Source organism: Physella acuta, unplaced genomic scaffold (genome assembly GCF_028476545.2).
Source record: "Physella acuta isolate Inbredline_101_S28 unplaced genomic scaffold, ASM2847654v3 ptg001274l, whole genome shotgun sequence".
NCBI lineage: Eukaryota > Metazoa > Mollusca > Gastropoda > Physidae > Physella > Physella acuta.
Window position 1 is genome coordinate 39570 of NW_026732789.1, and position 23097 is coordinate 62666.

At 39.6% G+C, this 23097-nt stretch overlaps 1 protein-coding gene across 1 annotated transcript; it reads right to left on the reverse strand.

The window, feature by feature from the left end:
* Positions 1 to 16209: 16209 nt before the first annotated feature.
* On the reverse strand, positions 16210 to 22859 carry LOC131957875 (uncharacterized). Its single transcript, XM_059322685.1, has 5 exons — positions 22755 to 22859; positions 21403 to 21528; positions 20526 to 20606; positions 18741 to 18801; positions 16210 to 16660 (listed from the first exon to the last, which is right to left on the reverse strand). Coding segments are annotated over exons 1-5 (411 nt in total). The 5' UTR covers positions 22757 to 22859; the 3' UTR covers positions 16210 to 16519.
* Between the last annotated feature and the right edge of the window lie 238 nt (positions 22860 to 23097).

Consider the following 23097-nt stretch of genomic DNA (forward strand, 5'->3'; position numbering starts at 1 on the left):
GGTGTGGAGAATGTGGGGTGGGGAGAATGTGGGGTGTGGAGAATGTGGGGTGTGGAGAATGTGGGGTTTGGAGCATGTGGGGTGTGGAGAATGTGGGGTGAGGAGAGTGAGGGGTTGGGAAAATGTGGGGTGTGAAGAACGTGGGTGTGGAGAATGTGGGGCGTGGAGAATGTGGGGTGTGGAGAATGTGCGATTTTGAAATAGTGTGGTTTGTGAAGAATGTGGGGTGTGGAGAATGTGGGGTTTGGAGAATGTGAGGTGTGGAGAATGTGGGGTGTGGAGAATGTGGGGTGTGGAGAATGTGGGGTGTGGAGATTGTGGGGTGTGGAGAATATAGGGTGTGGTGAATGTGGGGTGTGGAGAATGTGGGGTGTGGAGAATATGGGGTGTTGAGATTGTGGGGTGGGGAGAATGTGGGGTGGGGAAAATGTGGGGTGTGGAGAACATACGACTTCTATTGACTAGAACCAGTTCTGGTGTGTGACAACAGCGGTGAGTTGCCCTACCTCTCCACCACTGCCCACCTTCACAATATCAATGCAACTTCCAGACAGACTATACAAGACTGACCTGTATTAGTGTTGTTTGAAAATAGATGTTTAAAACAAAATAAAATAGAATGAAAATAGGCAAAAATAAATTATTTAAAAAAATTGTCATAATATGCTGAAAATAGAAATAATAAAAAACAATATAACCACTTGAATCTAGAACCCGGAACAATTGGCTCTAAAAATCAATATTAATTTTAAAAACGTAATTAAGGCATTACCCTAGGACTGATTATCCTCCGTCTACTAATCAGAAAAATATCTAATTACATCCATGATCTATTCTATCGGCGCCTACTCACTTAGCCCGGCGCAACTAATTCACCCACGCATCCCATCCCATCCCTCACCCACACCCATTCCCTACCACACATCCAATCCCTACCCCAATCCCTACCCGTCCCTACACCTTCCCTCCCCATAGCCGTATTAAATTATCTTTTGTATCGTGTTCGCAAGTAACCTGATCGGGAATTCCCGAAAGTGTTTTTTTTTTTCTCGGCTTTTTATTTTAAACCCCGTCCATCAAAACCAAACTGTTTTATTATAATAGAGATAGGCTAATTAATTTCAATTTTGTCTATGTTTGCAGCTTAATGATTAATGATTATCTTTTACGTGTTTTATTTTTACTTAATCGTGTAGAGAGTATCGAGGAAGTATTAGTTAGGGCTCTTATGTTCTTGTCATCTTCAATAAGTTAGGGTTAACATGTTTCTTGTCCTTTTTGATTAGTTAGGGCTCCCATGATTCTTGCATTCCTTTTTTAGTTACTGCTCCCATGTTTAATGTTCTCTTTAGTTAGTTAGGGGTTCCATGTTTCTTGTCCTCTTTAGTTAGGTGCCCTATGGTTCTTGCATTCTTTTGTTAGTGAGGGCTCCAATGTTTCTTGTCTTCTTCAGTTAGTTAGTGCTCCCATGTTTCTTGACCTCTTCAGTTAGCTAGGGCTCCCATGTTTCTTGTCTTTTTTAGTTAGTTAGGGCTCCCATGTTTAATGTCCTCTTTAGTTAGTTAGGGGTCCTATGATTCTTGCATTCTTTTGTTAGTGAGGGCTCCCATGATTCTTGCATTTTTTGGCTAGTTAGGGCTCCAATGTTTCTTGTCCTCTTCAGTTAGCTAGGGCTCCCATGATTCTTGTCCTCTTCAGTTAGTTAGGGTTCCCATGTTTCTTGCCCTCTAAGTAAAGTCAGGACTCGCATATTCCTTGCATCCATTCATATGTTTTGTTGCACAAGTTATGAGACTGATGTGTATGGAGGCAGGCCGGAGTATAGAAGTATGTGTAGAGAGTAACAGTAGAGAGTACAGAGGGAGGTAGCTAAATTTACATAGCCTGATTATCCACAAACTCAGGGAAACCTCCACCTACTTTATAGCCCTTCATTCGAATTGTTGCTTTTTCCGTTTAATCAATTTTCTTTTTACTTTCTTTTCCCATACCTCAACCACTGTGTTTTATACCCATCACTAAAGCTGACTCCACAGCTAGATCTTGTGATATTCTCTTCCAGACAGGTTGTAATAACCCCGCCCACAATCCCCAGGGAGGGGGTGGAGATGTTCGAGTCGGAAAATTGCCGCGTCTTTTGTTTGCTAGATTACCGGGCGATTATGTCTGATTCCCGGGGGTCAGGGGACGCGCTGCGTCAGCTATCATCTGGGTGGATCAGGGCAGGATCCACTTTCGGGAAACTTCTAGCATCAGTTCCACACACCTCACAGGGGCAATAAAGGCATTGATCAGAGAAAATGACGTTTTAATTGATAGTCTTGTTTTTATTTTGCCCTATTTCTAAGTGTCCAGTTAGCAAGTACAAACTATATATATTTATATGTATATATATATATATATATATATATATATATATATATATATATATATATATATATATATATATATATATATATATATATATATATGTATACACACACACACACACATATATATATATATATATATATATATATATATATATATATATATATATATATATATATATATATATATATATATAATGTACTTATATATTTTTATATCTATACGTTTTTATATACACAAATCCTATTCTAGGAAAAAGGTGCATTCATATGTAAGCATATCTGAATGTTTATAAATATTGTTTTAATACCACTTATTTAGTGTAAACTTCGCTATTACAAAAGTTGTAGAACAATATCAGCCTAATAAATTAATAAAGAAATAAATATTTTATTTATGAAAAAAATAGATTAAAATTATATAATATTTTTAAAATTTAAAATAATAAACTGCTTTTAAATAAATTTAGAATCTGTAGTATACGAATCTCTGTGATACGTCAATATCTAGCACCTCACTGCATGCTTCAACGTGTGCACCTCCCAAAGTGCAGACCCATGTTGCTCAAATTAAAATTCATTAGAATCCTCACCGCACTCAAGATTTGCCCAATCAAACGACGCTAAAACGACGTTTAGAAAGATAAAAAAAAACCCCGAACTCGCTTCATCTAGTTTCTCTTCTTGTTGCTGAATAAAAAAAAACCCGGTGCGCACGGGATTTTTTCGTGAACACATCGTTAGCCGATGTTGAACGCGGCGCAATTTTCAGGAATCGATGCAACCAAGAGTAGGAATTTCATTAAGACGGCACCAGACCCCGGTCGGGTCTATGTTGTCAACTCTCATTTCCGAGGTGTCGGTCAGGGGCGTGCCCGGGGGACGGGGAAAGGGGAGATAAGAAACTCTGGCCATACAAACAATTATTTCCCCTCTCGAGGGTACCTGTGCATTTAGTTGAGGATGGGTGATGTACTGCATATGGGGATTCGTTTTGTGTGGTGTCCGTCATATAGTTATACCGCGTCTAGACAACCCCATGATAGAAGTTTCAATTTTTATTTTTTATATTGTATTTGCTGTCATACTACTTTAGTGTATGGAATAAATTAATCGAAGTATACAGTGTTTGTGCTCATAACATAATACAAATCGATTATTATTATATGTTTTGTTATATTATACGTTTTATTATACGTTTGGTGTGTCTAAAATGTCCAATTTTTTGTTGTATTATACTTTTGTTGTGTCTAAAATGTCCAATTTTGAGTTGAATTATACTTATGGTGTGTCTAAAATGTCAAATTTTGTGTTGTACTATACGGTTGGTGTGTCTAAATGTCCATTTTTGTGTTGTATTATACGTTTGGTGTGTCTAAAATGTCACATTTTGTGTTGTATTATACGTTTGGTGTGTCTTAAATGTCCAATATTGTGTTGTATTATACGTTTGTTGTGTCTAAAATGTCCAATTTTTTGTTGCATTATACGTTTGGTGTGTCTTGAATGTCCAATATTGTGTTGTATTATACGTTTGTTGTGTCTAAAATGTCCAATTTTTTGTTGCATTATACGTTTGGTGTGTCTTGAATGTAAAATATTGTGTTGTATTATACGTTTGGTGTGTCTTGAATGTAAAATATTGTGTTGTATTATACGTTTGGTGTGTCTAAAATGTCACATTTTGTGTTGTATTATACGTTTGGTGTGTCTTAAATGTCCAATATTGTGTTGTATTATACGTTTGTTGTGTCTAAAATGTCCAATTGTGTGTTGTATAATACGTTTGTGTGTGTGTGGGTGGGGGGGGGGGAAGGGGGGGAGCTCGCTTTATAACGATGTACGAAAACTCAGGTTGTGAAGCGAAAAAGTTCAATAATTTCGAGATGATTTTATTATTTATATTAAATTTAAATCTTATCTACAATAAGATAAAAAAATATTTTAGCCTATGTAAATGCGGGCGGTACGTATAAAGTATAAATAGATCAGTCAAAATGTCATAGGGGAAATAACCCTATATTAATTTAAACAGTGTAATCACAATCTAGTTTACCTCCCAAGGTGAATGTGGTACATATATCATTGGTAAGAATTATATTTAAAATTAAATTTAGAAAATGTTGCATTTGTAATGCCTTCTGTTTCTCATATCACTGTTGCACCTCAGTATAATTATATTCATTTGTATTTTAATGACATAAATTGTAACTTTTTAAAGACTTAAATTTTATCCTATAACACCGGTTTTTTCAATGTCTAGCGAGAATTGATTTTGCAAAAATGCATTAAAAACTTTATAATAACAAACTTGTATGTAAAAATGCACTAATAAGGAGAAAATAAATGATTTCCTTTAAATGTATAAAAATACACTACTATTTAAATAACAGTAAAGAAAAGCGTGAGTCTCTTCCTAAATATTAGTAAAGGTATTCAGTATATAATAAAGTGAATCACGTTTTTCTTTATAGTTATTTAGATAGTAGTGTATTATTATTTATTTAAATAATAGTAATAGTATAGAGCAGAGCTCAGAGCTTTAGTAATTTAGGATAGGGTAGGGTAGGGTAGGGTAGGGGAGGGTAAGGTAGGGTAGGGGAGGGTAGCGTATGGGGGTAGGGGAGGGTAGGGTAGGGGAGGGGAGGGTAGGGGAGGGGGTAGGGGAGGGTAAGGTAGGGTAGGGGAGGGTAGGGTAGGGGAGGGTAGGGTAGGGTAGGGGAGGGGAGGGTAGGGGGGTAGGGGAGGGTAGGGTAGGTTAGGGTAGGGTAGGGTAGGGTAGGGGAGGGTAGGGTAGGGGAGGGTAAGGTAGGGTAGGGGAGGGTAGGGTAGGGGGGTAGGGGAGGGTAGGGTAGTGTAGGGTTGGGTAGGGTAGCGTAGGCTAGGGTAGGGTAGGGTTGGGTAGGGTAGAGTAGGGTAGGGTTGGGTAGGGTAGGGTTGGGTAGATTTGGGTAGGGTAGGGTAGGGTAAGGTTGGGTAGGTTAGGGTAGGGTAGGTTAGGGTAGGGTAGGGTAGGGTAGAGTTGGGTAGGGTAGGGTAGGGTAGGGTAGGGTAAGGTTGGGTAGGTAAGGGTAGGGTAGGGTAAGGATGGGTAGGTTAGGGTAGGGTAGGGTAGATTTGGGTTGGGTAGGATAGGGTAGGGTAGAGTTGGGTAGGGTATGGTTGGGTTGGGTTGGGTTAGGTTGGGCTGGGTAGGGTAGGGTAGGGTAGGGTAGGATAGGGTAGGGTAGGGTAGGGTAGGGTAAGGTAGGGTAGGGTAGGGTAGGGTAGGGTATTGTGAGGAATGTGAGATGAGGTGAGGTAATTTAAGGTAGGGTGAGGTGATTTCTATCTTTATATCCATAATCAAACTCGCCACATCACGAAGATCAGTTACTGCACATATACATAACCATATGCCACAGCTTTCCAGCACTCATACAACATTTCTTAATGGTTTTTAATCACGTAACTATTTAGGTAGATCTATAGTCCTGTTTTTTAAAATAAAATGTAATCTTGTAATCAAATAAAATGTAATGTTTTTAAATGATGGCGATGTTTGGGGGCGCGAAGGAGAAGCGGGGCGTCATTTTGCATTATATGTTCTGCATTATAATATATATAAAACGTTCAGACCACAGCGACTATCCGATTCACGCCTCACACCACCCAACACCACACACATAACGAGCCACCCCACAAACGCTCACACTATACCCCACACAATCGGCCCACACATCACACCCCGATACCCCAATATTCCAAGCATAAAGTTTTTAAATATTCACTGTTTTATATTGCAAGTTGAAAAGTACAGATATCCGTTTGCTTAGCTTGTGTGTGTGTTGGGGGGGGGGGGGGGAATAAAAAAAAAACTTTGCTACGACGGCGTCTCATATCAATCAAGTCTTATAGATTAATCGTCGTGTTGAATAGAATGCATTCAATTGTTAAAATTACTAGAATTATGCTTATCATATCACTTTATTGCAAACTAGATTCTACATAAAAATAATCATAGTTCGCACATTCTTTTTCTCCACATATCCATGAACACACACTCCACATGTCAATGACAACACACTACGCATGTCAATGACAACACACTCCACATGTCAATGACAACACACTCCACATGTCAATGACAACACACTCCACATGTCAATGACAACACACCCCACATGTCAATGACAGCACACTCCACATGTCAATGACAACACACCCCACATGTCAATGACAACACACCCCACATGTCAATGACAACACACTCCACATGTAAATGACAACACACTCCACATGTCCAGGACAGCACACTCCACATGTCAATGACAGCACACTCCACATGTCAATGACAACACACCCCACACTCCACATGTCAATGACAACACACCCCACACTCCACATGTCAATGACAACACACCCCACATGTCAATGACAACACACCCCACATGTCAATGACAACACACCCCACATGTCAATGACAACACACTAAACATGTCAATGACAGCACACTCCACATGTCAATGACAGCACACTCCACATGTCAATGACAACACACCCCACACTCCACATGTCAATGACAACACACCCCACACTACACATGTCAATGACAACACACTCCACATGTCAATGACAACACACTCCACATGTCAATGACAGCACACTCCACATGTCAATGACAGCACACTCCACATGTCAATGACAACACACCCCACACTCCACATGTCAATGACAACACACCCCACACTCCACATGTCAATGACAGCACACTCCACATGTCAATGACAGCACACTCCACATGTCAATGACAACACACCCCACACTCCACATGTCAATGACAACACACTCCACATGTCAATGACAACACACTCCACATGTCAATGACAGCACACTCGACATGTCAATGACAGCACACTCCACATGTCAATGACAGCACACTCCACATGTCAATGACAGCACACTCCACATGTCAATGACAACACACCCCACACTCCACATGTCAATGACAACGTACCCCACACTCCACATGTAAATGACAACACACTCCACATGTCAATGACAGCACACTCCACATGTCAATGACAACACACTACGCATGTAAATGACAGCACACTCCACATGTCAATGACAACACACTCCAGATGTCAATGACAACACACTCCAGATGTCAATGACAACACACTCCACATGTTAATGACAGCACACTCCACATGTCAATGACAGCACACTCCACATGTCAATGACAACACACTCCAGATGTCAATGACAGCACACTCCACATGTCAATGACAACACACTCCAGATGTCAATGACAGCACACTACACCAGGGGTCGGCAACCTTTTGGGACGGAAGAACCAAAAGTTACAATTTTCAAAATTTCCCTGGTTTTAAAGAGCCACTATCATTTTTTTATTTCAAATATTTTATTTTTTTACTAAGATTATTAGTATTTGTGCAAGGAGCTGGAGAGCCGCATCATGATATCAAAAGAGCCGCATGCGGCTCGCGAGCCGCAGGTTGCCGACCCCTGCACTACACATGTCAATTTTTGAGGTTATACGATGTTATAATTAAAATATTTTGTATTTGCGTGATTCTGACAGCAAATTCAATATAATTAGAAACATCTATCAATACTATAAAATCTAACGGAACTACTGTTTCTAATTGAAACTTATTAATTAAATAAAATTAATTAACTGACAATTTATTTATTGTGGACATAAATATAATAATATATAATTACCTACTTGCATAAAATTAAATTATATAAAGAATAATTTATAAAAATAAATTAATAATCAGTTCCTTTCTAGATGTAACATCTTTTGTGATCATAACTAGAGGTTGTTTCCCCTATATAATAAAATTGTATTAATGAATGACCACAATCCCTAATGGCATGGTTGTATGTGTTGGTGTGTGTGTGTAGCTGTGTATGGGTGCATATGAAGATATATGTATGAGTGTATGTGTTTATGTGTGATTATGTCCGCGTGTACTGTCATGTATATTACAGACATAATTATTGTAACTGTTACATAACGGATCATGACAAACTCGATCAAAGCCCAGACCAGGTGCTTTGTTCTCATATTTTTTTGACCCATTTGTAATTTCCATGTCTGGCGTAAACGTTATTATAAAATATCCAAACTGGCTCAACCTCCACACCATTCCACGAAACTGGAAACATTAGCACCACAACTTTTTAAGAACACTTTTAAGAACCTAAAAAACTACACAACAAAGACATAAAATACCACAATATCAACACCTACAGACACAATGCTCACACCTCACTTACAACACTCCAAACATTACACAACAACACATACCCAGCTCCCACACAACAACACATACCCAGCTCCCACACAACAACTCATACCCAGCTCCCACACAACAAAGCATACCCAGCTCCCACACAACAACACATACCCAGCTCCCACACAACGCATACCCAGCTCCCACACAACAACGCATACCCAGCTCCCACACAACAACGCATACCCAGCTCCCACACAACAACACATACCCAGCTCCCACACAACAAAGCATACCCAGCTCCCACACAACAACACATACCCAGCTCCCACACAATAACGCATACCCAGCTCCCACACAATAACGCATACCCAGCTCCCACACAACAACACATACCCAGCTCCCACACAACGCATACCCAGCTCCCACACAACAACACATACCCAGCTCCCACACAACAACACATACCCAGCTCCCACACAACAACGCATACCCAGCTCCCACACAACAACGCATACCCAGCTCCCACACAACAACGCATACCCAGCTCCCACACAACAACACATACCCAGCTCCCACACAACAACGCATACCCAGCTCCCACACAACAACGCATACCCAGCTCCCACACAACAACGCATACCCAGCTCCCACACAACAACACATACCCAGCTCCCACACAACAACGCATACCCAGCTCCCACACAACAACGCATACCCAGCTCCCGCACAACAACGCATACCCAGCTCCCACACAACAACGCATACCCAGCTCCCACACAACAACACATACCCAGCTCCCACACAACAACGCATACCCAGCTCCCACACAACAACGCATACCCAGCTCCCACACAATAACAACTAAATACACAAGACACAGAGAAGGACGGGGGGCAACAGTATAGAGCAGAGCTCAGCACTTTAGCTATTTAGAATAGGGAACGGTAAGGTTGGGTAGGGTAGAGTAGGGTTGGCTAGGGTAGGGTAGGGTAGGGTAGGGTAGGGTAGGGTAGGGTAGGGTAGAATTGTGTAGGGTAAGGCAGGGCAGGGTAGGGTAAGGTAGGGTAGGGTAGGGTAGGGTAGGGTAGAGTTGTGTAGGGTAGGGTAGGGTAGGGTAGGGTAAGGTAGGATAGGGTAGGGTAGGGTAGGGTAAGGTAGGGTAGGGTAGGGTAGGGTAGGGTAGGGTAAGGTAGGGTAGGGTAGGGTAGGGTAGGGTAGGGTAGGGTAGGGTAGGGTAGAGTAGTGTTGGGTAGGTTAGGGTAGAGTTGGGTAGAGTTGGGTAGGGTAGGGTAGGTTAGGCTAGAGTAGTGTTGGGTAGGGTAGGGCAGGGTAGGGTAGGGTAGAGTAGTGTGGGGTAGGGTAGGGTAGTGTTGGGTAGGGTAGGGTAGGCTAGAGTAGTGTTGGGTAGGGTAGGGTAGGCTAGAGTAGTGTTGGGTAGGGTAGGGTAGGGTAGGGTAGGGTAGAGTAGTGTGGGGTAGGGTAGGGTAGTGTTGGGTAGGGTAGGGTAGGCTAGAGTAGTGTTGGGTAGGGTAGGGTAGGCTAGAGTAGTGTTGGGTAGTGTTGGGTAGGGTAGGGTAGGCTAGAGTAGTGTTGGGTAGGGTAGGGCAGGGTAGGGTAGGGTAGAGTAGTGTGGGGTAGGGTAGGGTAGTGTTGGGTAGGGTAGGGTAGGCTAGAGTAGTGTTGAGTAGGGTAGGGTAGGGTAGAGTTGTGTAGGGTAGGGTAGGGTAGGGTAAGGTAGGGTAGGGTAGGGTAGGGTAGGGTAGGGTAGGGTAGGGTAGGGTAAGGTAGGGTAGGGTAGGGTAGGGTAGGGTAGGGTAGAGTAGTGTTGGGTAGGGTAGGGTATGGTAGGGTAGGGTAGGTTAGAGTAGTGTTGGGTAGGTTAGGGTAGAGTTGGGTAGAGTTGGGTAGGGTAGGGTAGGCTAGAGTAGTGTTGGGTAGGGTAGGGTAGGGTAGTGTTGGGTAGGGTAAGGTAGGCTAGAGTAGTGTTGGGTAGGGTAGGGTAGGGTAGGGTAGGACAGGGTAGGGTAGGGTAGTGTTGGGTAGGGTAGGGTAGGCTAGAGTAGTGTTGAGTAGGGTAGGGTAGGGTAGAGTTGGGTAGGGTAGGGTAGGGTAGAGTAGTGTTGGGTAGGGTTGGGTAGGGTAGGATAGGGTAGGGTAGAGTTGGGTATGGTAGGCTAGAGTAGTGTTGGGTAGGGTAGGGTAGGGTAGGGTAGTGTTGGGTAGGGTAGGGTAGGGTTGGGTAGGGTAGGGTAGGGTAGAGTTGGGTAGGGTAGGCTAGAGTAGTGTTGGGTAGGATAGGATAGGGTAGAGTAGTGTTGGGTAGGGTAGGGTAGGATTGGGTAGGGTAGGGTAGGGTAGGGTAGGGTAGTGTAGGGTAGGGTAGGATTGGGTAGGGTAGGGTAGGGTAGGGTAGGGTTGGATAGGATAGGGTAGGGTAGGGTAGGGTAGGGTAGGGTTGGGTTGGGTTGGGTAGGGTAGGGTAGGGTAGGGTTGGGTAGGGTAGGGTTGGATAGGGTAGGGTAGGGTTGGATAGGGTAGGGTGATGTAGGGTAGGGTAGGGTAGGGTTGGGTTGGGTAGGGTAGGGTTGGGTAGGGTATTGTGAGAAATGTGAGATGAGGTGAGTTAATTTAAGGTAATTTGATGTAATTTAAGATATGGTGAGGTTATAGTCTACATATCCATAATCAAACTCGCCACATCACGAAGATCAGTAACTGCACATATACATAACCATATGCCACAGCTTTACAGCACACATACTTCATTTCTTCATGGTTGTCAATCACGCACATATTTAGCAAGATCTATAGTCCTGTTTTTTAAAAATAATATGTAATCTTGTAATCAAGTAAAATGTAATGTTTTAAAATGCTGCCGATGTTTGGGGGCGCGAAGAAGAAGCGGGGCGTCATTTTGCAATTTATGTTCTGCATTATAATATATATAAACATATATATATATATATATATATATATATATATATATATATATATATATATATATATATATATATAGTCAACATCATGCGAGTACCTATTTGGGGAATAATATACATCTTTATATACCTCAACCCGAAAACTTTCATACTACAGCGACTATCCGATCCACGCCCCACACCAGCCTACACCACACACATAACGAGCCACCCCACAGACGCTCACACTATACCCCGCACAATCGGCCAACACACCACATCCCGATACCCCAATATTCCAAGCTAAAAGTTTTAAATATTCAATGTTTTATATATGATAGTTAAAAAGAATAGAATTCAGTTTTGCTTAGCTTGTGGGGGGGGGGGGGGGGATAAAAAAGCGTTGCCACGATCTTGTTTCACATCAATCAAGTCTTATAGATTAAGTGTCATGTTTTAGATCATTGAATAGAATGCATTCAATTGTTAAAATTACTAGAAACATGCTTATCTTATCACTTTATTGCAAACTAGATTCTACATTAAAATATTCATAGTTCACACATTCTTCTTCTTCACACGTCAATGACAACACACTCCACATGTCAATGACAACACACTCCACATGTCAATGACAACACACTCAAGATGTCAATGACAGCACACTCCACATGTCAATGACAACACACTCAAGATGTCAATGACAACACACTACGCATGTCAATGACAACACACTCAAGATGTCAATGACAACACACTACGCATGTAAATGACAACACACTTCACATGTCATTGACAACACACTACGCATGTCAATGACAGCACACTCCACATGTCAATGACAACACACTACACCAGGGGTCGGCAACCTTTTGGGACGGAAGAGCCAAAAGTTACAATTTTCAAAATTTCCCTGGTTTTAAAGAGCCACTAACATTTTTTTATTTCAAATATTTTATTTTTTTATTAAGATTATTAGTATTTGTGCAAGGAGCTGGAGAGCCGCATCTTGATATCAAAAGAGCCGCATGCAGCTCGCGAGCCGCAGGTTGCCGACCCCTGCACTACACATGTCAATTTTTGAGGTTATACGATATTTTTTTTTTTTTAACATTTTTAAAATTTTATTTAAATAAAACAATGTATTCCCTAAGTGTAAAATTTCGGTTGTTTTATCTAAAGCAAAGTACACAAGTATTTTTGAGGTTATACGATGTTATAATTAAAATATTTTGTATTTGCTGAATTCGCAATGAAATTAAAAACAATTAGAAACATCTATTAATACTATAAAATATAACGGAACTACTGTTTCTAATTGAAACTTATTAATTAAATAAAATTAATTAACCGACAATATATTTATTGTGGACATGAATATAATAATATATAATTACCTAATTGCATAAAATTAAATTATATAAAGAATAATTTATAAATATAAATTAATAATCAGTTCCTTTCAAGATGTAACATCTTTTGTGATCATAACTAGAGGTTGTTTCCCCTATATAATAAAATTGTATTAATGAATGACCACAATCCCTAATGGCATGGTTGTATGTGTTGGTGTGTGTGTGTGTAGCTGTGTATGGGTGCATATGAAGATATATGTATGAGTGTATGTGTTTATGTGTGAGTATGCCCGCGTGTACTGTCATGTATATTACAGACATAATTGTTGTAACTGTTCCATAACGGATAATGACAAACTCTATCACAGCCCAGACTAGGTGCTTTGTTCTCATATTTTTCTCACCCATTTGTAATTTCCATGTCTGGCGTAAACGTTAATATAAAATATCCAAACTGGCTCAACCTCCACACCATTCCACGAAAATGGAAACATCAGCACCACAACTTTTTAAGAACCCTTTTAAGAACCTAAAAAACTACACAACAAAGACGTAAAATACCACACACCTACAGACACAATCCTCACACCTCACTTACCACACTCCAAACATCACACAACAACGCATACCCAGCTCCCACACAATAACGCATACCCAGCTCCCACACAACGCATACCCAGCTCCCACACAACAAAGCATATCCAGCTCCCACAAAACAACACATACCCAGCTCCCACACAACAACGCATACCCAGCTCCCACAAAAAAACGCATACCCAGCTCCCACACAACAACACATACCCAGCTCCCACACAACAACACATACACAGCTCCCACACAACGCATACCCAGCTCCCACACAAAAACACATACCCAGCTCCCACACAACAATACATACCCAGCTCCCACACAACAACGCATACCCAGCTCCCACACAACAACGCATACCCAGCTCCCACACAACGCATACCCAGCTCCCACACAACAACGCATACCCAGCTCCCACACAATAACGCATACCCAGCTCCCACACAACAACACATACCCAGCTCCCACACAACAAAGCATACCCAGCTCCCACACAACAACACATACCCAGCTCCCACACAACAAAGCATACCCAGCTCCCACACAACAACACATACCCAGCTGCCACACAACAACGCATACCCAGCTCCCACACAACAACACATACCCAGCTCCCACACAACAAAGCATACCCAGCTCCCACACAACAACACATACCCAGCTCCCACACAACAAAGCATACCCAGCTCCCACACAATAACAACCCAATACACAAGACATAGAGAAGGACGGGGGTAATAGTATAGAGCAGAGCTCAGCACTTTAGTAATTTAGGGTAGGGTAGGGTAGAGTATTCGGTATTGGGTATTGGGTATTGGGTATTGGGTGTTGGGTATTGGGTATTGGGTATTGGGTATTGGGTATTGGGTATTGGGTATTGGGTATTGGGTATTGGGTATTGGGTATTGGGTATTGGGTATTGGGTATTGGGTATTGGGTATTGGGTGTTGGGTGTTGGGTGTTGGGTATTGGGTATTGGGTATTGGGTATTGGGTGTTGGGTGTTGGGTGTTGGGTATTGGGTATTGGGTATTGGGTATTGGGTGTTGGGTGTTGGGTGTTGGGTATTGGGTATTGGGTATTGGGTGTTGGGTATTGGGTATTGGGTATTGGGTATTGGGTGTTGGGTATTGGGTGTTGGGTGTTGGGTGTTGGGTGTTGGGTGTTGGGTGTTGGGTGTTGGGTGTTGGGTGTTGGGTGTTGGGTGTTGGGTATTGGGTATTGGGTATTGGGTATTGGGTATTGGGTATTGGGTATTGGGTATTGGGTATTGGGTATTGAGTATTAAGTATTGGGTATTGGGTATTGGGTAGGGTAGGGTAGGGTAGGGGAGGGGAGGGGAGGTGAGGTGAGGCGAGGGTAGGGTAGGGTAGGGTAGGGTAGAGTAGAGTTGGGTAGGGTAGGGTAGGGTATTGTAAGGAATGTGAGATGAGTTGAGGTAATTTAAGGTAAAGTGATTTAACTTAAGGTAAAGTGAGGTAATTTAAGGTAAAGTGAGGTAATTTAAGGTAAAGTGCGGTAATTTAAGGTAAAGTGCGGTAATTTAAGGTATGGTGAGGTAATTTAAGGTAGGGTGAGGCTATAGTCTACATATCCATAATCAAACACGCCACATCACAAGGATCAGTTACTGCATATATACATAACCATATGCCACAGCTTTCCAGCACTCATACTACATTTCTTCATGGTTGTCAATCGCGTACCTATTTAGGTAGATCTATAGTCCTGTTTTTTTTTAAAAATAAGATGTAATCTTGTAATAAAAAGAAATGTAATGTTTTAAATTTTAAATGATGCCGACGTTTCGGGGCGCGAAGGAGAATTGGGGCGTCATTTTGCATTATATGTTCTGCATTATAATATATATAAAACGTTTAGACCACAGCGACTATCCGATTCACGCCCCACACCACCCAACACCACACACATAACGAGCCACCCCACAAACGCTCACACTATACCCCTCACAATCGGCCCACACACCACACCCCGATACCCCAATATTCCAAGCATAAAGTTTTTAAATATTCACTGTTTTATATTGCAAGTTAAAAAGTACAGATATCCGTTTGCTTAGCTTGTGTGTGTGTGTGGGGGGGGGGGGGGAATAAAAAAACCCACAATCGCGTCTCACATCAATCAGGTTTTATATATCACGTCTCATGTTTATTGCAAACTAGATTCTACATGAAAATAATCATAATTCACACATTCTTCTTCTCCACATATCCATGAACACACACTCCACATGTCAATGATCAAATCGCTTCTCATAATCTGTGTTATAGTCTTATCGCTGAAACTGTCTTAATTTATATACAACCTGTAAATTCTTGAGATCAGTGGCGTAGCCAGGAATTGGCCATGGGACGGGTTCAAATATTTTTCCATATGTATAAAATCATATATATATATATATATATATATATATATATATATATATATATATATATATATATATATATATATATATATATATAGGTTTGTGAGTCCATGGTAGGGGTTATAACCCCTAATCACTGCTTGAGATATCTCGCGGTAATCAGACCTTCAGATTCTTACTACAGTTTTTTTTATAATTATTATAATTATGCAGAATATTGTTATGCTTGTAGATGTAATATATGTTTAAAACATGAGAACATAATTATTAGCAATTAGGATTCACACAAAACATAACAAAATATATTTTGGATAACATTTATTTAATTTACTTAAAGTTTCTGTAATTTATTTAAAAAAATTCTAAATACACCAGATTTTTTTTTTCAAATCCAGTTCTGTTTTTCTAAGTTAATGAAAGATACTTGAAGTAGTTCAACTTTATTGCAGTATAGTTAGATGAAAACATTCTATTATTATCACACTTGAATTCCCGATTGTTAAAGTTCCGTGCTAGATAATGTTAGGTAGTGAATTGAATAGTTCAACTTTATTGCAGTATAGTTAGATGAAAACGTTCTATTATTATCACACTTAAATTCCCGATTGTTAAACTATTATTATCACACTTGAATTCCCGATTTTCAAAGTTCCGTGCTAGATGATGTTAGGTAGCGAGTTGAAGTAGTTGGTCCAACTGTAGAGCCGGTTGTTGCACGGTATGCACTCGCAGAACTGGATGTTGGGGATAAACACAGTCTCGTAGCGAGATGGTGAGGTCAAGGTCAACAGCTGGACCTATGTGAGGCAAAAGGCAAAGTTTAGGGTGGGGATAAACTCAACAGCTGGACCTAGGTGAGACAAGAGACAGAGTTTATTATCAGAGCACTATCATTTTATATTATTAGAAAATTCTAGGTTAAACCATTCTCTTTTGAAAATTATTTTCAAATAACAGCAACTCATCAACTTTTCCAAGACACTTGATGCAGATGAAATAGAGTTCATCTGTTTCAATGACCTCGTCATACATAGGGATAATGTAGTTAGCACTTAGCCCATCCAGCTTTGTCTACCTAATGTGAATAAGTGTTTGTTGTTGCTATTGGGTTCCAACACTATAATCGATTATTTATTTAGTGAACATAAGCGAAAAATAGACTTTTCCACTGAGAAAGTAGACAGAGAAATTTCAAAGCAAATGAATGGCTCGAAAGAAACCTCCTTGTAATTATTATGACTCTAATTCAGATTTGGTGAAATTGGCACCCCGTCAAAAGAGCGCAGACAAAAGAGCGCCGACATAAGAGCGCACTAATTTCCCGACACAAGAGCGCCGACATAAGAGCGCAAACTAAAAATCGAAAAACCATAAACAACATCGTTCAGAATTTTCATCTGTCCTCGGCAGCCATCTTTCTTGCAGCATCACCATGTCGTACTTCCATCAGCATTTGCTCTGTCCTTTCTCTATCTGTAGCCTTCAACCAATATAATAACCTTCCCTTTCTGTGATTCGATCTTCTCCATGTTACTTGGGCTAGAAATGTTGTCAAACTGCATTCATGTCATATTAAACATAATATATAAATAAAGACGTTGTTCTCTCGCCGATTGTTTAATTAAAACAAGTGTTAACCATGTCATATTCGTTTAGCGTATAACATGTGTTTTTTTAATTGACTGCGCTCTTATGTCGGCGCTCTTATGTCGGCGCTCTTTTGTCTGCGCTCTTATGTCGGCGCTCTTTTGTCTGCGCTCTTATGTCGGCGCTCTTTTGTCGTGCGCTCTTTTGACGGGTCACCAGTGAAATTAAGAGGTTTTTAAAAACTTTGTTTCCCAATAAAAAGAAATTACAAATAGATACACTAAAGCAGGGGTCTCCAAACTTTTCAGTCCGAGGGCCGCTTTAACTATCAAAAATCAGTTCGCGGGCCAGAGTAGAGTTTCTTCCATGCATACTTTGGGGCAGAGTTTCTTCCAGGCATCTCTTCGTGGGGGGGGGGGGGGCTTAGCCCCCCCGAAATTCTTTTACCGCCCCCCCCCCCCCCCCGAACGAAATGAAATTTATATAATTTATATAGAAAATATATACTTTTAACAGTGTCCGCCCCCCCCCCCCCCCCGAAGAAAGTCTATCGCCCTCCCCCCCCCCCCCGAAAATTTCAAGTGCCCCCCCCCGGAGAAAAAAGTCTGGAAGAAACACTGCTTTGGGGTGGCTGTGTCCACCGTGCCCCCCCCCCCCCCCCAAGAAATAGAATTTATATAGAAATATAAACACATTTTAAATGCAACCTCCCCCCCCCCCTTTCAGGAGAAAAAGTCTGAAAGAAACACTGTCCGGCTGACAACACACTCAAGATCTAAGTTTGTTCTCCTTGGGCAAACACAAAAACCCACCCGCCATTTTTTTAACTTGTCTCTTAGGAGGTCATTTGCTTGCAATTCAATGACCTCCATCTGCAGTTCATCTGGGCAACTGGTTACATTTGCTTCAAATGGATTTTGAAGCAGTCTCACTTCTTCTGCCTTTGATGTTTTCATCAATGTTTGCAACACGGAGAGCAAAGGTATTTATACCCAAAGCTAGATTTTCAAATTGTTTTGAATTTTCTGAGCAAAGTACCTCAGCCCCTTCTAACAAACATTTTTTTCCGTGAACAAAAAGATCTCCGCGGGCCGGATGAAAGGACCTCGCGGGCCGCATCCGGCCCGCGGGCCGTAGTTTGGAGACCCCTGCACTAAAGGAAGATCCATAGCAATGCGACGTATGCACATGGGACGTACTACCGCAACCCGCGCGCAGCTAAGGCGCTCTGTTAGTGATATATAATTTTTAAATATAGTGTATCCTTTATGTTACCATGTGTATAGTTACCTCCGTATCCACAAAACCAGATACGCGACAACCACAACAGTCTCGTTCAAAATACACCGTGCTGGCAAAGAAAAGCATATATATATATATATATATATATATATATATATATATATATATATATATATATATATATATATATATATATATATATATATAAATAAATAAATAAATATATATATATATATATATATATATATATATATATATATATATATATATATATATATATATATATATATATATATATATATATATATATATATATAAATTGTTTGCTTTTGTGTGTTGCAAATAGAAATATATAAAAATTGAATGCTGCATTATGTTTCGAAAAATGATATAAATCAAAACCTTATACTACTTATGGTCTTGTCCAGAGATGCCCCGCCACTATGCAAAAAAGGGGACACGTGAAACTTATGCCCGCCAGGCTGCCAGCTCCAATTAAATTGCAGGCAAGCAACCATAAAGGTTAGGGTTAAAAGCAAAAAATACAGACCTTTTCATGCAAATGATTAACGATATCTTCTAGTTTACCCTTTTCAATGAAATCTAAAAGTACAAGTTTCATATCCTATTTTTTGGGGGGGGGGGTGGCAGGGGCAAACGGTTTGACGGGAATAATCTGGACAAGATTCCTATCGAATATTGCAAAAAGAAATATATTGAAACGGTATAATATGGCATGTTATACAATATTAATAATAACTTCAAATATGTTCAATGTTGGAAGGAGTTATATATTTAGATTCTATGTAGCTCGGAGAATTTTGCAAAAAAATTATACAATAAATAACGAGTAGGTTCTACAGACTTGACGAACCTTAGAGTTGATCTATTTCTTAAAATGAACTATATCTGCATGCGTTTCCCGAATCTACGTTGTAGTACTCCAAAGTAGAGCTTACTATTGTCTTCTAAAATCTTTTCCGATACATCTATCTCTACTGTTAAGTTTTATGAGCCTGCAGTATCTTATTCTTCACTCTTAATTCTTAAATTGAACGGGATTCACTCCAACACAATTTACGTTTTAGATTTGCTTCCATAGCCTTTGTCCTCCTAAGAATAACCTACAAGGCATCAGTTGTTTAAATTTGGACTTTTTTCTCTCCTGGGTGGTTCGCTCCACCCTGCTAACTGTCGCATCAACCAGGGAGACGAACTATGGACCTTTGGAGCTAAAAATCATACGCTAACCCACCTGACCATGCCGTCCCTCTTTAGGTTCTAATGCCGTACTTAAGGGGGTAAGCTCCGGAAAAAAAAACAGGAAAAATAACTTTTTAATTAATAAGCCTTTTTAAAAAATTTGTTTGTGTATTTATAAGTTTGGGTACTTAAGGAAAATATTTGCATGCACCAGGGACTCTTCTAAAAATATGATTGTCATGGGAACGGCGGCCATCTTGGAATTTTGTTATGGTGAAATACAGTTAAATACCGTTAAATTTAGCATTAATTTCAATGGAAATTCGCCATACCAAATTTTGAAAATTCACAAAAAATATTTCTAGAGTGTTTTCTGTTATAAAAAAACTAGCCAGCTGACTATTGGTGTTAGTTCAAGAAGGATCAATGGTTATATGGCCGATATATATGTTATAATGCCGGACTTAAGTGTCGGTTGTTCTCCGATCTCAGAGTATAAAAGCCAGATATCAAACGACACGAGGCATGCAAATATTCCTAAATGTACCGAAGGAAACTCAATGATAAACGCACCGTGTAAACTAAAACTTGTTTCACCTGCTGAAATGGAACCATTGAAAGCTGACATACCTTTGGGGCGTCTCCGCGATTCTTGGGTATATTGTTGTATTGTCCACGCATACATTGTATCTCATCCTTTGCGAGTAAAATCTGGAACAGAACATTAGATGATTGAGTTGTCTTAAAACAGCTGGTGGTGATTTCAAATCAAAAACCTGTTTTGATTATTGTTTTCTTGAGATATGAACTTAGTGGTCGTGTTTTTAAGCTAATGCAATAGTCAGCTCTTTGAGTTGAGTTCAAGTCTCGAGTCTAGGAAGTACATTTACATAAATATCCTTAATGCGTATTCCATCACCCCCCAACACACACAAACACAAAAGATGCTAACTTCACTCTAAATATGTCATCATCATCATCATCATTAACATCAGCATCATCATCATCATCATTATCATCAGTTCATTGGAACCATTGCATAGCAAAATGTTAATAACATCTAGTCCGCCATTGTACTTGGACTATGAATAAGTAAAAGTAAAGTTCAGTTTTCTAACCTGACGGTCCATGGGGCAAGTACAGTAGAGTTTACATGTTTCTTTTGCCTCGACATATGAAGATATAGTATGGTCAACTATATGCCCACCCGCCTTTGCAATCCCCAACGTGAGTCTGCGACCCATCAGACTTGAAACAGAATTCGAACTTGAGACTTTCGGGTTAGCAGTCTAGCGCTGTACCGCTAGGTCCCGCCTTCTCGTTATGAATATTTTCCCAAGGTAAATGATCCGGGTAAGTTTTCGACATGGAAATCTTCTTTATTTAATGTACAACCTTAGTGTACATAGTAATTCACCATTACTATGTACACAACAGGGCCGTAAGATACATTATTAATTACTTTTATAGTGAGCTATTTATTGGGATATGAACTGTAGGTAGTTACCCTGGCATTTGCACATCTGATTCCATCTCTGCCTTGTAGCAGCTGCCGTGGACTGGAGTGATGGTGATGGTAACGGTTGCTATCAGGTTGACTATGCAGACACAGTGTGAGAACCAGCTTTTAGACCTGGAGCAAAAAAAAATTTAAAAATTAAACATTTTAAGAATCAATTATATAAAAGATGAAAATGTAGAGGACTTGAAAATACTTTTGTGTGTTTAAGGCCTCGTTTCTTCTTTTTTTTCAGTAAGCCTAAATTAAATTCTAACCTGAATTTTCACTTTAGTAAGACAAGTATTGATTGGCTATACAGAAATTCCGTGATCGATCTTCTGAAAACCCACTTTCCAGTACTTTGAATTCAAAACTTTGCCGATACAATTTTTTAACAAAATTATATTTTTTTAAAACCACATGAAATAGCTATGCCGTGTGTGTGTACCTTTTATGTGACTAAACGTAAACAACCAAATCGCTTTTGGCTTTCGTTTCAATCTTACAGTTACCAAATATTAAAAACATCAAATAGGCCTACAACTATCTTCAGTAAAATCCAGCAAAAAAGTCAGATTTTTATAATCATATTTATTTTAATAACATCGTACATGATTTAAAAATTATTTAATGGGTCTTTCAAATAATTTCGAGAATATTCTCAGTTCGCCCATTAAATATAAAATATCGCACTTATTAGACATGCAAACTACCATATTGACTTACCGAGACAAATAAAGAAAATATTACCTTTACAGACATTCGACTTTTATAATCCCACTCCCTCACCTTATGAATATTTAAATCAAATACTTACATTGCTTTAGATTATTAATATTTAAATCTAATACTTAGATTGCTTTAGATTGTGAATATTTAAATCAAATGCTTATATTGCTTCAGATTATGAATATTTAAATCAGATAATTATATTGCTTTAGAACTTTAGATTATGAATATTTAAATCGAATACTTACATTGCTTTAGAATATTATGAATATTTAAATCAAATATTTACATTGTTTTAGACTTTATAAAGATTTAAATCGAATATTTCTTTTAGACTTTCTGAAGATTTAAATCGAATAATTGTTTTAGATTTTCTGAAGATTTAAATCAGATACTTACATTGCTTTAGATTATGAATATTCAAATCAAATATTTACATTGTTTTAGACTTTATAAAGTTTTAAATCGAATATTTGTTTTAGGCTTTCTGAAGATTTAAATCGAATACTTACATTGCTGTAGATTATAAATATTTAAATCAAATACTTACATTGTTTCATACTTTATGAATATTTAAATAGAATACTTTTTTTGTTGCTGGTTTCTGAAGATTTAAACCAGATACTTACATTGCGTTAGACCTTAAGAAGACTTTTTACAAGTTCCTAACAGATGTACTTGTGTTAAATTTCTTCAGGTGCCTCCAGTTCCACACTGCGGCCCCAACTACTTGAACTAAATGCTCCAGATCGCTTGAAGTCTCTCTTTTATACTGCAAATTTAGGACCTCTGGTCGGTGGCGTTTTTAATGAGGAGTGGGAGGTACTGCACTAATTGACACTCAAGAATTACCCCTGAGGCTATTTTTGAACATTTCTTTGGGTGTTAAGATAACACCTTTAGTTTTTGAACATTTCTTTGGGTGTTAAGATAACACCTTGAGTTAAATAGCTACCCCGAAGTCTATTTTTG

What these genes read in the sequence shown, in the direction of transcription:
- LOC131957875 (XM_059322685.1), bottom strand. An exon ending in TCAGATGTGCAAATGCCAGG is followed by an intron (nt 20,607 to 21,402) that starts GTAACTACCTAC and finishes GTTCTGTTCCAG; the next exon opens with ATTTTACTCGCAAAGGATGA. An exon ending in CTGGTTTTGTGGATACGGAG is followed by an intron (nt 16,661 to 18,740) that starts GTAACTATACAC and finishes TGCCTCACATAG; the next exon opens with GTCCAGCTGTTGACCTTGAC.